This window comes from Equus caballus, chromosome 8, assembly GCF_041296265.1.
Source record: "Equus caballus isolate H_3958 breed thoroughbred chromosome 8, TB-T2T, whole genome shotgun sequence".
NCBI classification, from domain to species: Eukaryota; Metazoa; Chordata; class Mammalia; order Perissodactyla; family Equidae; genus Equus; species Equus caballus.
Window position 1 is genome coordinate 26319795 of NC_091691.1, and position 19477 is coordinate 26339271.

A 19477-nucleotide genomic window follows, 5' to 3' on the forward strand; every position below is an offset into this window, starting at 1 on the left:
CGGTGTTTATTCGGGGGGAGGGGCGCAGAGAAAACCCTCCTCCGCGCGCCGGCCTGGCCGGGTGTGCCGCCCCCCAGCGCGGGACCGGGGGTGGGCAGGGAGGAGGGGCCGGGAGGGGAGGAGGCGGCGCCTAGAAAAGGAGGCGCGGGCCGGGAAGGTGCGGAGCGGGCGGCGTGCGCTCGGGCTGGGCCGGCCGCGGGCGCGGAGCGCGGGGGCGGGAGCGCGGCGGCGGCGGAGGGCGAGGGCCCGGCGGGGCAGCGCGATCGCGCCGGCGGGGAGCCGGGGGCCGGGGCGCGGGGGGCGCCGGGCCTGCCGTGCCGCCTCTCGGCTCTGCCCGCAGGTTCCGGGCGCGCAGCCCTCGGCCCGCCGCCGCCTGCCCCGGGCCCCGGAGCGCGGTGGAGGAGCCCCGCGAGGAGCCGGGGGCCCGCGCCCCGCGCCCCCCAGACATGGTGGGCCACCTGCATCTGCAGGGCATGGAGGAGAGCCTCAAGGAGAAGAGCCGGGAGGGCCTGCTGGACAGCCCAGACTCCGGGTTGCCCCCCAGCCCCAGCCCCAGCCCGCCCTTCTACTCCCCGGCGCCTGGCATCCTCGACGCCCGCGCCGGGGGCCCCGGCGCCTCCTCGGAGCCCCCCGGACCCGGCGAGGCCAGAGCGGTAAGCGCGCGCCTTCGCGCATGCCGGGGACGGGCCCGCGGGGGGGAAGGGGCTGCGCGCGCCGCGCCCCCAGACGCGGTTCTCAGGAAGCCAGGACCGGGTCCCCCTTCTCCCTCACCCAAGAAGGCGGTCCGGTGACAGCCACACTCCCAGGTGGGGACCAGGGCGCGTGGGCAGGGTGGCCTGACCCCGGGACCTGCAGACCTCTCCCTGGCGGTGGACCTCTCCACGGAGCCGTTCGTCTGACTGTCAGCAATGAAAGGGCAGGGGGTGAAGGACCGTGTCCGAAACTTCCCAGGAAGTTGGCTCGTACCTGGGTGGGCTTGGAACCCCGGCCGCAGCAGTGCAGATGTCCGACCGGACCCAGGGCCCTGGGCCGCTCCTGACCGGGTCCCTGTTTACTGTTCCCGGAGCTGCCAACGTGAAAGCCTTTTTTTTTTTTTTTTAAACCAAATCCAGACAGGAGCCCTTCCTTCCCGGGATGTTGAGGGATGTTGACGTGGTGCCTGGGGAGGGCTGGAACCCCAGGTCAGGAGGCCCCAGAGTTCTGTCTCTCAGCAGACTTGGAGGGGCCTCCAGGTGGCCTTGGGTGGGCACCCGGCTTGCCTGGGATGGGATGTCCCCAGCAGGCCTGAGCAAAGCAGGCGAGTCAGGCGCCTGCCCGACTTGAGGAAATAAGTTGAAATCGGGAGGTTCCTGGCAGTCCCAGAGGCAGTTCCCTGTTGTCGCCCGCTCTCTGCAGCGTCTTTATATCCTTTCTGCTGAGTGTATGTGCCAGCACGACTCCAGCCCGGCTCCGGTTTCCTGGGGCCCCGATGATGCCCGCCTGGTAGCTGGCAGGGCAGTGCATGCCTCCCCCCATTGAAAATCCTCCAGGCAGCGGGAAGGATGGTCCCCCTGCCCCAGGGCTAATGACATGAATTCCACTTGTGCCTTCCCTGCTCTGTAGTCCAGTGGGTCTCCAACCTGGCTGGGCTTTGGCATCTCTTGGGGCTCTTTAAAAAGTACCCATGCCCGCCTCGCACCCCCAGACATTCTCATCCAGTCGGTATAGGCTGCAGCCTGGGCATCAGCATTTTTAAAACTTCCCCAGTCATTCTAATGTGCAGGTGGAGTTTGGGAACCACTATCTGTGACCAAAATCACGCCGTGAACTTGAACTTTTTAGTCTCTTTTTGGGGCTGGGGATGGGAGGGGCGTTGGGGACTTCCGGGGGCTGACAGAGGTGACCAAGGCTGTTTGGAGTGAAATCGATCCTGCTGTCTGTACGGGCCAGCTCTCCCGCCTGAGCGTCTCAGACCTGGCACAGTCCCAGGGAGGGTGTTCGGGCTGCTTGTGTGGGAATGGATCATGCCTCACCCGACGGGGCCCAGAGCAAAGGGCTGGGAGCCAGCCTTCCCTCTGGTCTTGAATGACCCAGAATCCTCCTGAAGGAGGGTTTTCTGGCTGTTTTCTCGGCCAGCCAGGCCAGCCAGGGGCAGGCATGCGAACAGCGTGCCTGGCTTCCTTGTCTTGGCTGCTCTAGTTGATTTTATTTTTCCCTTCCTTGCTAACTAGATGCCAGGTATGGAGCTGCGCTCTCCCTGCTCTTTTCATTTGGCTCAAAGGCAAAACCTGGGCCAGTTCTGTGCAGGGTAATAATGTCGGGCGTTCAGACAGCCCTCCCCGAGGCCGGGGACTGTCCCGACCTTTCCTGGCATCACCTCATTTGATTTTCCCCATATTCCCATGGAAGCCTGTGCTCTTATTGCCCCCATTTCCAGAGGGGGAAGCTGAGGCACAGAGGTCAGCGACTTGCCCAAGGTCGCCAGCTGCTAGGTGGCCGTGCTGTGGACACTCCCTGGGGATCTGGCTGCAGGATCCCCACCCTTAACCTGATGCATCCCATGTTTCACTGTGTGCCTGGTTAACTACCTGTGAGGGGCTTCTTTTGTGATTAAAAAACAAAATGCCTGTGAACCTATGGGGTTTTGAGATGCCGCTTTTAATAAAAAGAGAGGAAGTGGTTGCCACGGGCACCCTCTTCCCAGCCGTGGGGCCTGCTGCTGGCGCGCTGCCCACCGACCCGTTACTGCCGCAGGGGGGTGCCCCACCTGTGAACTCGTAGGGAACATTGCCAGTCTCGTGTTTGACGACACCCTGCTTGCTGATGACGCATGAGCACACTTTCCAGGTGCAGAGATAGGCAAAAGCTCGGCTGCTGATCTCGCCCATCTCAGGGGAAAGGGACAGAAACCTGTCGTGTGTCCTGGAGCCGATGGTTTCCAGTACCTGAGGACAGGCTGGTGGCAGGCCAGGCTGGGTTTCCTCTGGTGACCCCTCAGCCATGGGTCTCAGACCATGTGGGTCTGGGATTCAGCCTGCTCTGCACGGGGTGTGGTATCTTTGCTCCGACACCCAGTTCCCAGCACTGCCTTTGGGGTCAAAGTCGGTGGCACATGTGCTGCATGCTGTCCCCAAACCCAGCCACTGAGGTGCCCGAAGCTGGTCACCCTGCTCATTATGCTGGATGTGCACGTTCCGTTTGCTCATGCTTCACTGCATCACGAAGGTCCCATTTTTCTCCCACTTTGTTTCAATAAGCTGGGCTTACCTTCGGGACCATGCCCCATTGAGGCTGGGTGTCTGGCTGGCTGAGAGAGTGCCCCCAAGATGTACGAGGCATTGGGACCAGGCCGGGTGTGAAGGAAGCCCCACCCCAGCTTCACCACTGGTCTTTCTTGCTCACTCTTAGAAGCAAAGAGAGTAATGTTCCTGGTGATTCCCAAACCCAGTGAAGACCCAGGCGTCAGCCCTTCGTCGCCCCTGCACTTGCTGAGCACCTCCTGTGTGCCGTGCGCTGATCTGGACTGTGGGTGACACAGCAGTGAACATGCCATTCAAGGCCCCGACCTCGTGGAACTGGCATTCTAGTGGGAGACGCAGAGTCACCAACTGGAATAGGTGACACAGCACCAGGTGGGCTAAGTGCCCTTGAGACAAAACGCTGGATGAGGGGAGAGCTACAGTTGACAGGGTGCTCAGGGAAGTGACATTTAATAGGGCCAGACAACACTGAGGGAGTGGACTTTATGGTTATAGGGCTGAAGTATGTGCCAGTCCAAGAGAACGGCAAGTGCAAAGATCCTGAGGCGGGAACAAGACGGGCGTGTTCGGGGAGCGGCAAGCAGGCAGCAGAGGCAGACGGGCACTTGGGGGCCAAGCGGAGGCCAGAGAGTAAGATGCCCTTTGGTCTTTTAAAAAGGCACTTGTGACCATTTTATTTTTATTTTATAAAAGGCATCATGAGCTCCCACATCCCCCAAATTAGAAACCCAAATCAGACTGGACTGAGAGAGACGCTGGTGAGGAGCGGGACCTGTGTGGGGCTCTCCTGCAGGACGCGGGGACAGCCAAGGCCACCTGCTGGGCCAGGAGGGGTTTGCCTGTCGGCGGCGTTCATCCCTCAGATATTTGGGGCAGGCTGGGCGAGGAATACAGCGTGAAGAAGACAGATGCCGTCTGTGCTGCCTGTGGGCTCCCGGGCCTGGCCTGTCACCGCCAGGTGGAGGGGACAGCCAAGGTCCTTCCTCCCTCCTCCTGGTCCTGCCTGTCCAAGCTATGGGGCTTGGGGGCATCGTGCGGAGAGGGATCATGCGTCCAGGAAGGGTGAGTGGGGGGTGCGGCAGACGCCCATCCCCCCGAGTCATGGGCAGTTTGGGGAACTAGCCCTGTTCCATCTCACTGGCCTCGGGGAGACCACAGGTGGCATTTGGGGTCTCAAGTCATGTTCTCTGGGTGCATGTTAGAGAGAACGGGGTGGGGGCGAGATGTGGACAGCTCACCTTCTGTGGCTGACGAAGGACTCAGTCCGCTGTGGAGTGGTTACAGGAGGTGGCGTCCGAGCTGGTACCCCCTGAGACGTGGAGATGGGTTCTCCAGCAGCCGGCAGCCTGGGCTCCATCGTACGTTGCTCCTGTCACTCCCATCCGATCTCCCGGGGTCTGTTTGTCCATTGAGTGTATTTCTGAGTGGCACACTTGAGGATTTCCCTAAAGACGAGGTGCTGGTCCCCAAAGCCAGGTTCTGAGGGAAGCCCGGTGACCAGGTCTGGGTGGGGGATGGGGAGCCAGTTATCTTTGCCCCATCCTTGAAAATTTCCCATGGCTTTCGGCTCTTTGAGGCCACCCATGGTCACAGCTGCCTCTTGGGATCTTGGCTGTCACCACCTCCCCCGTGGGACTCCTGGATTTTCTCATTTCTCTGTTTCTGGTCTGTGATGGCAAAACCAAGGTTGAGGGAGGAGACGGAAGGGCATTAGGGACTTCGGGAGTTAGTGCCCGGGATTGGAAAGGATGGATGGACAGAAGAATGGATGGACAAAAGGATGGATGGATGGATGGACGGATGGATGGATAGATGGACAGATGGATGAATGCATGGACAGAAGGATGGGTGGGTGGACAGATGGATGGATGGATGGACAGAAGGATGGATGGATGGACAAATGGATGGATGGATGGATGGATGGATGGACAAAAGGATGGATGGATGGACAAATGTATGGATGGATGGACAGAAGGATGGATGGATGGACAGAAGGATGGATGAATGGACAGACTGAGGAGACAGGGGTCAGCCCCATGGCCCCCTTGCAGGCTCACAGGTGTGTCCTTGACCAGTGAAGGTGCCTGAGCGGGCTCTGGTGGAAGAGAGCCAGGTGGGTCAGGCCCGCTGGGAGGAGCCGTTTGCGGAAGGAAGGCCTCGAGGAGAGAGGGGAGCCAGAAAAACTGCACCTCCTCCAGCCCGGCTGCTTCAGCCTGACGGTCGGCCTCCAGCGGAAACGCGGCAGAGTCTCTGGCAGCCCCGCAGCTCCGTGCAAGGCTCACCTGTGTGAGAAGCTCTCTGTAGGTTTTGTGTGAAAAGAAGACAAATAGGCCCCGGCCCAGCCAGCTGCTGGGGAGACGAGACGGACGGACGGGGGAGCCAGCGGGAGCTGCCTTCCTGGGAAAAATGCGCTAGGCGGGACTGCCAGCAGCTCCCCTGGGGCGGGCGGGTCTGTCCTTTGTGCCCTTCGTTCTCCTGGCTGAGCGAGTGGAATGGTACACGGAGGCTGAGGGCTGAGATCAGGGGTTGGCAGGGCCACACTCCCTCCGACGGCTCTGGGGGGCGTCCACCCCATGCGTCTGCCCTGGCCGGTGTGTGGCCGGCGATCCCTGGCGTGTAGATGCCTCACTCCATCTCTGCGTCCATCTACACCTAGCTTCTCCCCTCTGAGTGTGTCCCAGGTCTGAATTTCCATCTTCTTCTGAGGACACCCGCCATACTGAATCAAGCCCACCCTGATCGAGTCTGACCTCGTCTTCACTTGATCCCGTCTGCAAAGACCCTGTGTCCAACCAGGGCCACCTTCAGGGTCACCGTTTCCAAACAGGCCCCGGGTGAGGACGTGAACATATCTCTGTGGGCTCACAAACCAGCCCACTGCCATCCCGCTCCCTCGGCTCCATCGGCCACCCGTCTCGGGGAGCAGGCCTGTCCTGGAGCCCGGCGTCCGTCTGGGATGGGATGCTGGGATGGGTCCCTGCTCTGGGAACCCATTCGGGGTCTCCTGGGCTCCCTGAACGTGGCCCGTTCAGCTCCTCTGTTGCGCCATGCTGAGGGGCAGCGAGCCTTTAGGAGCCCCTCCTCTCGCCCCAGGATCTGCCACCTTTCACAAGGACGGCGAGAATTCCTGGGGCTTACACGTCCCCTCCTGGGATCACTTTCCTCATGGGGAAGGTCGAGGTCAACGTTAGCCCAGCATGTGAGCTTTGGGTCTCAGATCCCAAATACACACTGAAGATAATCGAGTTTAATTCCAGTCGCAACACAAGCCATCACTGGCCGGTGAGGTCAGTGGCCTGGAGAAAGGCCATTTTGCCCCAACAAAGACTCCGTGTGGCCTCTCCCCCACGCCCGAGCGGGGTCTCCCTGTGGTCTTGCTCGCTTAGGAGCAGCACTGGGGGCTCCGGGCCCCTCCTCCTGCCACTCGCCCTCCATTGATGGGTCTCAGTGCTCCCTGACTCAGTGGCAGGATCGCCGTTCTGTGGGCCACGTGTGGCTCTGGCCACGTCCCACCCCATGGCGGTTGTGGGCTGCCGTGCGTCACCCAGGCTGGGCACAAACACTGCTGTGCTGTCCATCCGTGTCCTCGGCAGTCGGGCCAGGCCGTCACCGCGTGGCACTGAGCTCTCACGGCGGAGCCCTTATCTTTCCGTGCCGTCCTGTGCGCTGTGCCCTGTACGGCAGCCAGGAACGGGCGCTCCAAAGAACCGTGTGTATTTTTACTTCCAGCCACCGAGTATTTATCCTCGCCCCGGCCGCTCCCAGGAGGGCACATGAATCACTGGGCGAAGCGGGCGGGGCCTGGCGGGCAGAGGGCAGCCCGCGGCCAGTTGTCCTCTGGGTCCTGCTCTCTCTGGGGCCACCCCTGGTCCCCACACACACGCCCACCCCCCACCTGCCCAGGAGATCAGGGAGCTGGCCCCGGCCCCAGGCTAGAACAGGGCTCTCCCCAGCCCCCAGAAGGAGTGGGGGCTAGAGGCTGGACCAGCCTGGCTGTCCTGGGTGGGGAGCATGGCACTGGGAGACTGGGGGTCCAGCCTTCAGTTCTCAGCTCATCTGCACCCAGGACTCGCTTGCCCCTGCATCCCAGAGCCACAAGAGGACCCCAGCCCCCCAGGACCCTGGCCAGCCTGTGCCTCAGGCCTCCCTGACGAGCCTGTAGCCCCGCCGTGTGAGCCTCACAAATGGCACAACCTCGTTTTCAGATGAGCAAACTGAGGCAGAGTGAGCAGGCGGCTGAGGGTCTCTCAGTGGGTTGTCCTTAGGCTAGGACAAGAACCGGGCCTTTGGGGAAATGGGCTGGGCTGTGGCCACCCTGGGGGTGGGGTGGGGGGGTGGGCCTGCCTGGGGGCTTTGTTCGCTCCTGGTGGGCCCGTGAGCAGTCCAGCAGGTGCAGCGGCAGCGGGTGCCCGGGTGTGTGAGCTGCCCCGCCCGCCCGCGCCCCTCCCCAGCCCCCACCCTGCAGGCTCCCATTGGAATGCAGCTGGCTGAGGAGGAGCCTCGATGTGGCTGCAAGGCTGTCCTCCGGCATGGCTGCTTGGCTGTGACAGGCGCTTTCCTTGCCCGCTCTCCAGGCTGGCCGCGTTCCCTGGGGCCGGCACTGCCATTTTGATGTTCAAACAGCCCTGTGGCCAGAAAGACTCTGCTCTGAGCTTCCGGCTGCCGGTGGCTGCGGGGAGGCCAAGGGCTGCGCGGCTGCCACCGTCGTCCCTTCTTGTCTGTTCCTGGAGCCCTGCGGGGGCGGCCTTGGCACACCTTCTGGAGCTGTCTCGCCACCCAGGCCGGGTGGATGCCAGCCGGCATCTGCGTCTCACCAGCTTCTCGTATCTCTTGTGCGATGCTTCCAGCTCGGGCGGAGTTTAGATATTTTCCACTGGGGCCCTTTGGGAACCGGTGCCCGGAGCTCTGGCTCCCCAGCCCAGCCTGTGAAGTGAGCCTTGTCTCTCTGCTGGCAGCCAGTCAGGGAGCGAGATCCGGCCGGAATGGGGCTGCTCCCACGTCGGGGCGAAGGGCCACTCAGGCAGCCTGTTGGGTTTGGCGGTTTCTGTATCCGGGGTGGACCCAGGAGGGAGTGATGCTCACAGCTCAGTCATAGCACTGAAGGCTTTGCCTCTCAGAGAAGTGCTCCTGCTCGTGAGCTCGGGCATTATTCTTTCTCGGGAAGGAGGGAGTGGCTCAAACCAGCGGCAGGCTGCCCCTCTCTCCCTCCAGCCCTTCCGCCCGTCTGGACAGGAGCGAGGCCTCCAGAAACTTAGTGCTCACGTTCACATCCCCTCACATGCCCGCATCATTCTCTCTCCTCGTCAGTGGCCACATGTTACCTCCTCTTGAATAAGAAGCGCCCTGGGGTGCACTGGCCCAGTGGCATAGGGGTTAAGTTCCAAAAGGGGTTAAGTGTTCCACTTTGGCGGCCCCGGGGTTGGCAGGTTCGGATCCCAGGCGTGGACCTACACACTGTTTATCAGTCATGCTGTGGCAGCGTCCCACATAGAAAACAGAGGAAGATTGGCACAGATGTTAGCTCAGAGCCAATCTTCCTCACTAAAAAAAAGGTGGGGGGGGGGAGAAGAGACATGGGAGGCACGGCCTCATCCACCCACACAGGGTCTGGCACACAGTAGGTGCTCAGGTGTCCAGCACACAGTGGCTGCTCAGCAAACACCTGCACATGTTGGGGAACATGTCAAGTTTCAGATAGTGTGTTTTGGGGAGAGAGTTTTGCTTCTATAAACGTCAAGTCATGGAGTTTGGCAGCTAGGGTCAGCGTTGCCTTAACTAGGTGAGCCACGGAAGGTGCTGGAAGTGTCTGAATCTTGTCACTGTTGTTTTTTTTAAATTCAGTCTCCTGAAACAATGTGTGCTTGCTTCCAGAAGGCGGGAGCAGTGTTGCTTCAAGGTTCAAAATGGGCTGGATTGTAATTCTCTGCAGGATGGACCACCCCAGACCTCCGTGCAAAGGAGGACTCGTAACACAGGCCAGCTTTTATCTGGCACTGGCTCTGCTGGGCACCGTCCTGCACACTCACACGCCTCAACCCACACAGGCCTCGCTGCAGCCCGTGATGGGGGGCTCCTGTCGCCCCACTTCAGAGACCAGGAGGCCGTGGCCCAGAGAGGGGGGCCGTTTGCCGTGGGTCACATGGCATGTTGGCTTCCTGCAGCTGCTGTGACAGATGACCACACACGCAGTGGCTTAAAGCAACACAGATTGATTATCCTACAATTGCGAAGGTCAGACGTGCAAACTGGGTCCTGAGGGCTGAGGTCACGGCTGTGGGCGTGGCTGTGCTCCTCCCTGCCCGCTCCAGGGAGAGCCCTCACCGGTCCTGCTTTCTGGAGGCTGCCCCTGCTCCTTGGCTCATGGCCCCTTCTCCGTCCCCAAGGCAGCAGCCTGGTGTCTACACTCTCCCTGCCTCTGACCTGCCGCCTCGCTCTTGGACCCTTGTGACGACATCCCGGTAATCCAGGATGAGCTCCCATCTCAGGACCCCTAACCACACCCGCAAGGCCCTTCCACCATGTCAGGTCCCATCTCAGGTCTAGGGATCAGCGTGTGCACGTCTTTGGGGCCACTGTTCCCCCTGCCACACCCAGGAAGCGGGCAGCAGGTGCCCCTTTGAGGACCACACGCTCCATATAAACACAGGGAGGGACGGGGCCACCTGAGGACAGGTGCTAGGGGCTTTGGAGGACCTCTTTCGTCCCCAGGCTTTGTGTCCCTTCTCCCTGTGGTCCTTGGCCCTTGTTCTGGGGACACCGTGACCGGCCAGGGAGAGGGCTGCTGGTGACCGTGTCCACAGGCTGATCCCAGCCTTAGAGATGGCCGTGGGCCTGGCCCTGGGACTTACAGGTCGGTGGGGGCTGCTTTGCACCTGTGAGGTCTCTCCTCTGGGCAGTGCAAGGGCTGCGAGAGGCCAGGCCCGGGGGTTAGAGGTCATCAGGTCCTGAACCTCAGGGAGCTTATGGGCTGGGGGTGACGAATACAAGAGGTCACAGCCGTGGAGGCCAGCAGATGGGAGCTGCAGGGGCCCCGTGGAGGATGGCGGGAGACAGGGAGCCGATGCCTGCGGTCAGTCCCACTGGATCCAGTGAGAAGGAGCCAGAAGGCTGTTCCTGGTCAGGGAGGCACAGAGGCAGCCCGGGCACGGCAGAAAGAGGTGACAGATACGTGGGCAGAGGCCTGGGCGGGAAGTGCCCTGCGCCGTGCGTGAGGGACAGCCTGCTCTGAGCGGGCAGTGACAGGCCAGTCCCGGGGCTGTGGCGCCGACCCCGTGGACGTGAGAATGTCGTGGGGGAGGGCCCGGACCCTGGAACCGGACCTCCAGGGTTGAGCCCCGGCTCTGCCTCTCCCCGGCTGTGGGGCCTCACGTGGGACGATTGCTCTCCCAGCAGAGGCGAGTCCTCCGGGTGATGCTGCGGGACAAACAGCCCACTCGCGGTGGCCTCCTTCTGCTGTCACTACCTGTTCGTCACGGGTTGACCAACACACGACGTGGAGGTCCCCCGGGGTCTGAGGCTGGCGAACTGGCCGGCGTCTTCAATGATGCAGAAGGAAGAGGGGGCTCTGGAGGGCCTGCCCTGGCAGTGACATCCTCGGCCGGGGGTGACAGGTGGCACAGGCAGAACTCACCGGTGCCCCCCAGGGACCAGGAGCTGTGGCCCCAGCACGTGGGTGGAAGGCCGAGCCTGCGACCGGCCCATGCTGGGGGCTGGTTTGCAGACAGGGGAGGATTGGGGAGGACCCCCGCTGGAGTCCGGCCTGTGGCCGGGGCAGGACGTTTCTGAGCAAAGGAGCCCATCACTTAGAGGATGAGGCCGATGCAGAGCCGAGTCTGCTGAGAGCACTAGAAGGTCTTAGAGGGAGCGGCTCCTGGTGCTCTGGGGCCTCAGATTTTTGCTGCCAAATGCCCTCTTTTCTGGGCTCTCTCATGGGCTTAGTGTCACTGCAGGGCGCTCGAGTGACAGATGAGCTTTTCAGGGGACAATGGCAGAGCGATGAAGAGGCCTGCAGGGCTGGGGCCGGGCTGGAGAGCATCCAGGGGAGTCATGGGGGGCAGCGAAGATCAGAGTGTGGACGCTTCCGCACGGTGGCTGGGGGCTGGGCCACAGGAGCTGGGGTCTGTATTTGTGGAATCGGTTTGGGGCCGGCAGGCAGTGGGCTGGGCTGGGGGGTACACTGCAGAGTGGGCTGGGCCCTCAGCCCACTCTCTGAGGGGAGAATGGGGGCCCGTGGTCCCTGACTGTCTTCGCTGCCACATCTTGTGGAACTCTGGGGACAGACTTTAAGGCAGACTAGAGAAAGAACTTCCCAGCAGGTGAGCTATGGGACGGACTTGGGAGGGGGAACAGGTGGCACTTTCTTTGCATTTATCTGAAGGGGCTCTTTTCTGAGGAAGCTATCAATGGCTTCTTTTATCATAGTATTCTCTTTTCCCACCTTAACAAGATTCTCCCGGTTGCAAGTGAGAGAAAGGGGGCTCAAGTTGTTTTGAGCTACAATATGGATTTGCCGGTGCTCACATCTGAATATTGGCTTCAGGCATGGCTTGATCCAGGCATTCAAACCATGTTGGCAAGACTTGATCTTCCACCATCTTTGATGTCTGCTCTCCTCTGTGTTACGTCATTTCCGGATGGGTTTTCCTCAAGTGGTGGCAAGTTGTGCCCCCTGCCAACCATCCCCACATGCTTAGCCACCTCAGGGTGGCTTTCCTCATAACTTCTACAGAAGACCTGGGCAGGACTCTCATTGGCCCAGCTTGGGTCCCAGGCCCATGCCTATACTGACTGTTGTCCGCGGGGAGATGCAGTGTGGTGTCCAGAAGAGGTGGATGCTGGGTAGGCAAAGCCCGGTGCCCACAGCCTCTGCCCCTTGGGGGCAGCCCCCAGCCTTGGGCTGCCCTGAGAAGGCCCAGGAACCTTTCTTAGGGCGAGCATGGTTTCCAGCCCTAGCTGAGCCCTGACCTCCTGCGTCACTGAGGGGGGAAGCTGGCGAGGCCCTGGACCCGTGCTCCCCGAGAGCTTAGTGTGCTGGCTCCGGGAGCTTAGTGTGGGCTGGGGGTTGTAGTGAGAGGCCATTACCATGTCCCCTTATTGAGATGCCTGGGGACTGGGGGGGCAGGCTGGTGGGTGGGGAGCCATGGGCCAGGTGGGTGGCCCGCAGAGGGACGCTGGGGTGGGCTTCCTGATAGACCCCACGAAGCAGGCATCCAGACCTGGCCAAGGCTGGAAGGGGGTGGGCCGTCCTCTTGTGCCCAGTGAGAAACTGAGGCCACGGTGCCAAAGGGCTGCGTAACCCTGTGTCTGTGTCTCTACCGGCAGCCCCCGCCCCTCCCCCCGAAGCCACCGGCGCTCGAGATGCGGCCCCGGATGCTGCCTGTGTTCTTTGGGGAGAGCATTGAGGTGAACCCCGAACCCACACACGAGATCCGGTGAGTGGGGCCGCTGGGCTGGGGGGCTGCTGGTCCTGACCCCCTGCAGGGTGCCCCTGCCGGCTGGGGGCTCAGCGGGCTCCTCTCCCTCCAGGAAGCCCCTCTGGGTGCTGCCCCCTGAGGAGGCCTGGCTGTGGCTTAGCCAGAGATGAACGGGTGCTACGAGACTCTGATCCCAGGGGGCTTCCCTGTCCCCCTGGCCCGGGTCTACATCCGGCTAGTTCCCCTCCAACCTTCCACCCCAACCCACCTGATTTTTACTTTCAATCCCGCCTCCGGGGAAGTTTGGGAGGTGATCACATGACCACCCACACAGCTAATGCAGCTGCCAGCTCTTTAGACCACAGCACCTTGGGACCCCTTTCCACCCCGCGTTTCCTGAGTGTCAGGTGAACACAGAGTTGCTCCGTGCTCCACTTGACTGTCATGTGGCTCCTTTGTCCCCGAGGAGTGGTGGCACTGCACGTGTGTTAGGGGCCCTCCCACGCATGGGACATCTCAGGTGGCATCTGGATGGCTTAGTTAGGTGCCCCACCGGGAGCTTTCCTCCATCACCGCGCCCTCCTCCGAGGGCCTCTGGGGCCAGGCTTCCAGAAGGTGGAGGCCGGGCTCCGTGGGTCCTGCCCATATCTCCACGGGGCTCTGGAGATGGCGCTGTCCACGTCAACCTGGGCCAGCAGGGCTGCGACCCACAGCCTCCTGCCCCTCCAGCTGGGGACACGGTCCCAGGGGACAGACGGGTACTTCCAAGTTTTTCCTTCCCAAACAGCCTTCCCTTTTAGTTTTAAAATGAGAACAAACATTAGATTACTGGGGGTGCAGTGAGGCTGGACCGGAGCTGCCGTGAGTCTCGGGCCTCAAGGCCCTTCACAGACCGCTCATCCGGGGGGCTGCGTGGGAAAGAGGCAGCTTGTGTCCCACCCTCCCCGAGCTTCCGCCTCCAGGGTGATTTTCCGAGGCGCTGGCAGCAGGGCCGGGGACCTGAGCAGCTGCTCTCGCCAGGGGCTCGCTCATCTCAGCCCCTGAGGCTACTGTTCGGGACACTTGTTTGACATAATTTCAAACTTACAGAAAAGCTGCAGGAAGAGGACAGGGCGCCCGTGTGTCCCGGGCCAACAGCCCCACGGGGTGCACGGTTTGCCTTATTGCTTGAACCTCGCCTGCTCTCTCTTCCTACGCGGAGGAAATGTTTTCTGACCCATTTGAGAGGAGATTGGCGACCTCCTGACCTTTACCCTTCAATCCTCCAGTGTCCTTCCTAAGGGCAGGGCCGTCCTCCCACCTGATGACCGGACGGTTGTTAAAATAGGACAGCCGGCTTGGACACACGGCCTGCCTCTGATCCACACCGCAGGGTCCAGTTTCGTCTGTTGTCCCAACAATGCCCTTTCAAGCTGTCTTTTTCAGGATCCAACCAAGGTCTCGTGTTGCATTTAGCTGTCACTGTCTCTTTAGTCTCCTCGAAGCTGGCACCGTCCCCCAGCTCTTCTGGGACCTTTTGTTTTTCTTTACCTTGTTTTTTCTTTTGCTGGGAAAGATTCACCCTGAACTAACATCTGGTGCCAATCTTCCTCTATTTTTTTTCTCCCCGCAGCCCCAGCGCATGGTTGTATATCCTAGTTGTAAGTGTTTCTAATTCTTCCAGGTCAGACGTGGCCACAGGGTGGCTGCTGACAGACAGGGGTGTGCGTCCCCGCCCAGGAACCGAACCCGGGCACCCAACTTTAACCTCTCGGCCCTCAGGGCTGGGTCCTCTTCTTTGACCTTTTGACCTTTTGGAAGAGCCCAGGCCGGTGTGTTTAAGAGTTCTGCGAGGGGCCCTTCCCAGGGTCCTCCAGAGCGCGCGGGCGGGGATCACACGCCCCATCCTGGCCTCACCGCCTCCTCCCCTCCCCAGCTGCAACTCTGAGGTCAAGTACGCCTCGGAGAAGCACTTCCGGGACAAGGTCTTCTACGCGCCGGTGCCCACGGTCACGGCCTACAGCGAGACCATCGTGGCGGCGCCCAACTGCACGTGGCGCAGCTACCGCAGCCAGCTGACCCTGGAGCCGCGGCCGCGCGCGCTGCGCTTTCGCAGCACCACCATCATCTTCCCGAAGCGCGCGCGCAGCTCCTTCCGCACCACCCTGCGCTGCCGCCCGGGCGCCCGCCGCTTCGCCGCCAGCGTGCAGCTGCAGCCCTGCCCGCCCGCGCCCGCGCCCGCGCCGCGCTAGGCCCCGACGGGGCCCCTGCCGCCCCCGCCTCGCCCCCGGCCGCGCGGCGGACCCGGCCCGCGGACCTGTGTTAGCAGCAGCCAAACGGCGAGGCCGCGGGGTGGCCTCGGAGCGCGCAGGGCCGGGCCGGGCATTAGCGGGTGGCCCCCCGACGGTCCGCGAGAGGAGGGGTGCGTCCAGCCCCCGGAAGCGGAGCACGGCCCAGGCCCGGAGGGATGGCTGGGGGACCTGCAGCGGCTCCTCCGCACCCCGCACCCGTCTGTCCAGGGCTGGTGGCCTGGCTCCCAGGCCGTGCGTGAGGGCAGAGGGTGCCCCCCAGACACCCAGCGCTCCCCGAAAGGGCTGTGGGCAGAGGGGCCTTGCGAGGGTGCGCGGCCGGCGCGGGAGGCCCAGCCTGGAGCCGTGATGGAGCCGCCTCTGGGGACATGCGGGCAGCCGGACACGGGCGGGTGCTGGTGGGGGCGGGGTGGTTGCGGGGCGCAGCCTGGAGAAGACCTCGGCTTGGCCGTGCCCGTGTCCTGTGGCCCCGTGTGGGACACCCAGGGCGTAGCCGTCGAGTCGAGGCCTTCAGCTCTGCAGCCGGAGCCTCGGCCGCCGAGGGGAGCGTTTCTGCGCTCCGATGTCCGCCGCCGCTGCCGGAGCTCCCGGCCGCGTTACTACACGGATGATGGCTCACGGTGACAGGTGCTGCGGGGCGCACCTCCCATGAGTGACGTCAGGGGAGGAAGACGGGAGAGACCCGTGCTCCCTGGGACGAGCCAGCGCGTGCCGGGTCGCAGCTGGGGTCGCGGAGATGCCCCTTAGACCAGAATGGACCCAGCGGGTGGGGGCTGCCCCGCCACTCCCCTGGCCACCCCCGACAGGGGCTTTAGATCCCTTGGGGTGAGGGGGTGACTCTCGTGTCCAGAGAGGCCCGATGTATTTTATGTGTCTACACCGTGGGGCCCATTCTCTCCAGAGATGCTTTCTCATTAACAAAGAAGTAACTTAAGAACCGATTGATGATCTTAATAAAATGTGCAAACCCTCCTCTGTGTTTCTGAGACCGTGGGCCCTGGGGCGGGAGTAGGAACGGTTTTCTCAGGCCCAGGTCCCGCCCCGCTGCTCACAGGGGCAGGGGGGTGTACTGCAGGCCCAGAGCCCTGGGCCACCCCCCGCCATGGCCTCAGTGTGTGCACAGTGCCACCCGGGAGCCGATTAATAAATGCAGAGGCCCAGGCCCCACCCTGGGACTTGGGTCTGGGGTAATACCAAGGAGGGTCCCGGGAATCTGAAATTGGGGAGACACAGAGCAGCCAGGGGACAGTGTCCTCCATGAGTTGGGGACAGACGGGAGTCTTTGACACAGAGGCTTTGTGCAGGGGACAGATTCTCACTTTGCGGGCATGGGTGCCAGGAGTGCGATGGCAGGGCCAGCGTGGCCTCCTGAGGCCCAAACCCTAGCCTGCAGTGTGTAAAATGACAGTAACGATACGGCCCTCCCAGCTCACGCCTGCGGCTCTCACTATGTTCCAGGTGCATATTAAACGCTTCGTGTGGTCCCCTCCTTTCATCCTTACCTGTGGAGACGGGTGCTACTGTGTCTCCATTTTAGAGGAGTAAGTGAGGCGCAGAGAGGTTAAGTGACTTGCCCAAGGTCACACAGCTGGTGGGGTGGGGGAGCAAGGCCAGGAGCTGAGCCAGGAGCCCTGCCCTCTGACCCACTTGGCCACCGGCCATGATGGAGGATGGTCTCTAACAGGATGGGGGCCAGGGGTGAAGCCAGGAGGGGTGGTGGGGCCAAGGACAGGTCTACCTCACTGTGGGGAAGAGGCCTCCGGGGGTCTGCGTGCACCAGCAGGATGCAGTCCAGCCTCGGGCCCCCGAGAAGGCAGCCCGCTCCGAGATGGGAGCCTGTGCAGCCCCGCACGCCGGGCGTGGCCTCGCGGCCACTACGCTCATTCAGCTGCAGCCGCCTGAGCCGCGGTCGCCACCCTGACCTCTCACCGCCGTGAAGGAAGCCTGGCCTGGGCTTCCTGACGATGACAGTGCCAACAAATCCAGCGACCTTGCAGGAGCCCCGGGTGGCCCTTCAAGAAAGAACTTTCGAGGCCTGCAGTCCACTGTAGGCCAGCAGCCACAGCCTCCCGGCCACCGCCAGGCGCTTCCCAGGGGCCCAGCTGTGGCTTCACGGTGGCCCCGACGCTTCTGTTGAGAGTCTGCCCTCGGGCCGAGCGAGGCTCCCTGCCCAGTGCTGCTTCGTCTCCCTTCATCCTTCACAGGCGTCACCCCAGGAAGCCCCTGGCCCTCCTGGCTCATCTGCGGTGCACATGTGCCTCTGAGGGGCGGGCAGGGTTGCATCCTGCTCTTGGTGCGTCTCCAGGGGTCACTCTGACCATGCATTCGAATGGCTGCTGCCTACCCCGCTGAGGCTGGGACCCCAGCCTGCCTCCTCGGACGTAGGGCCCAGTGAGGCCAACCTGGGAGGGGGAGGACGTCAGGGACAGGGACAGCTGCCTGTATGGCCCCCAAGTGCACCCCGCTTTTCCTCGGAAGCAGCTCCTCGTCCTCTGGGCTCCCGGGCAGAAAGAGGGGCCTGTCTCGTCTAGATCCCGTCCCAGCCCTTGGCATTTCCACCCCCAAAATAAAGGGACTGGAGGCCAGGGTCCCCTGCTGCCCAGGCTGCAACAGGCCCTCTGGCTTCTCCCCTCCCCCACACTCCCAGATCCAGATGCACTAGGCAAGCCCCTGAGGGCCAGCTGTCACTCCCTGTGCCCCCAGGAAGGCGGAGATGACACTGGGGATGGGCCTGGTGGCTGGAGAAAGAGTATGCCACTTAGCTTCTCTAAGCGTCTGCAAAATGGGCGCATGGCCTACCTCCCGGGCCGCTGGGGTGCTGAGGACCGCTCGGGGAGCCTCTGCTGCAGCTGCACCAAGCCGGACCCTTCCTGGGGCCCACCCCGACCCCTCGCTCAGCCTCTTCTGCGGGCACCCAGGCCAGTTTCTGGGTTCACACGCACGGAGCTCAAGTCAAACTCAGCATCCCCCCCAAACAGGGGTCCCCACTGTCTGGACTCGACGCGGTCCCATCTCTTCCTCCCCAAGTGGGACGGACAGAAGCGCGTCCCTGCACCTGGCAGGAACTCAAGTCAGCATGTTATGCATGTGATTTTCCCAATGACCTGTGAGGTGGCTGGTGAGGAATTCTAATGAGGACGCGGGCCTGGCCTAACCCCAGAGGAGGTGCCGATGGAAGACGGCCTGTCACGTGGTCCTACATCTAAACCCACAGCATCCGTAAAGGCCTCCTTGGCTCAAGGACAGAGCAGCCAGGGAGCCTTCGCACCAGCTGCCAGCCATCGGGTTACTTCCAGATATGCAAATAAGAGTCACTGTCACCAGGCCACCTGGAGTGTTTCCTGCCCTCTCTCTCCTTTCCTCTCGAACCCGTTTTTGTCTTCATCCCTTGCCTGTCCCGCTCTGCCTCCCCACAGGCGAATGGCCATGACCATGTGAAAGAACTAAACTATGTGTCTCTGAGTTACTCCTCACAGCAATATCTCATTTTACAGATGGGGAAACTGAGGCACAGAGGGTTCAGATGACTTGGCCAGGGTCACACAGCCATTGGGTGGCAGGGCGAGGATGGAAGCAGGCTGCTGGCTCTGCAGTCTGCTCCCAACTCAGACGCTACACCCTCCCCTCACTGCCCCGTAAGTGGTCTGGCCCTGTCTCCTCCCTGGGGCCCGGGGCCTCTGCCTTGGCCTTCTCTGCTGTGTGACCCCCAACCTGGCCCCACGCTGGTTGCCCAGGCCTGTTTCTCCCTCACAATCCATCCAGCAAGCCAACGTCACCCTGATTTCAGAAAACCAGCAAATTACCTCACTGGGCATCTCAGAAATTCCTGTGCCCCCACACTGACTAACGTCCAGTCTCCCTGGGCCCCCAGATGTCCCTGGCTGGGTCTCACCTCCCAGCCTTTGACCACACAGGTTCCTTTGGCTCAGCACATCCCTCCACCGAGAACTGCCACCTCCAGGAAGCCACCCTGACTGCTCCAGTTCAGTTATCACAGTGCCTTGGGGACCAGTCCACTCCTGCCCTCCCCATGGGGGCAGCTTTTGGGCTGGTGGGCCGGCCTTCTTCTATGGAGCCTCTTGTGCCCTCACTGGAGACCTCCTGGCGGGACAGAAGTGAAGGGACCATGTGACGGTCTAGCTGTGACCCTGAACCCCACCCCCGACCCCACAGTGAGGGCTGCAGCCACCTGCACCAGACACACCTGGGCTGCTTGCTGAAAGCACAGATTCCCGGGGCCCCACCCTGGACCTAGAGAATTATTCATTTTCCGGCATTTTAACCAACTTCCCAATGTCCTAAGACACAGGGACATTTGCCAACTATTCTTTGCTTTACAAAACACTTCCTAATTTTCTGTTGAATCTGATCCTCATAGTGTCAGTTCAGCTCCACAAAGCCACCAAGGAGGCTCAGTCAACAACAGGGACAGGCGGGGAACACAAGAGCTCTGCCTTCAAGGGCTTCTGTCTGGTTTGAGACATGAGTAGCTTACAATGTGTTCGCTGAGACCAGAGGAGAGAGATTGTGGGGCTAA

At 62.0% G+C, this 19477-nt stretch overlaps 1 protein-coding gene across 1 annotated transcript; it reads left to right on the forward strand.

Moving 5' to 3' along the window:
- The first annotated feature begins 160 nt into the window (after positions 1 to 160).
- On the forward strand, positions 161 to 15912 carry RFLNA (refilin A). Its single transcript, XM_023647311.2, has 3 exons — positions 161 to 653; positions 12561 to 12670; positions 14568 to 15912. The coding sequence occupies exons 1-3, from the start codon at positions 447 to 449 to the stop codon at positions 14881 to 14883; spliced, it is 633 nt and encodes a 210-aa protein (XP_023503079.1). The 5' UTR covers positions 161 to 446; the 3' UTR covers positions 14884 to 15912.
- Positions 15913 to 19477: the final 3565 nt, after the last annotated feature.

Excerpts from the sequence above, each read along its gene's own strand:
- RFLNA (XM_023647311.2), top strand. The coding sequence starts at position 447 with ATGGTGGGCCACCTGCATCTGCAGGGCATGGAGGAGAGCCTCAAGGAG. Across the intron at positions 654-12,560 it reads GACCCGGCGAGGCCAGAGCG|CCCCCGCCCCTCCCCCCGAA; the intron begins GTAAGCGCGCGC and ends CTCTACCGGCAG. Across the intron at positions 12,671-14,567 it reads GAACCCACACACGAGATCCG|CTGCAACTCTGAGGTCAAGT; the intron begins GTGAGTGGGGCC and ends TCCCCTCCCCAG.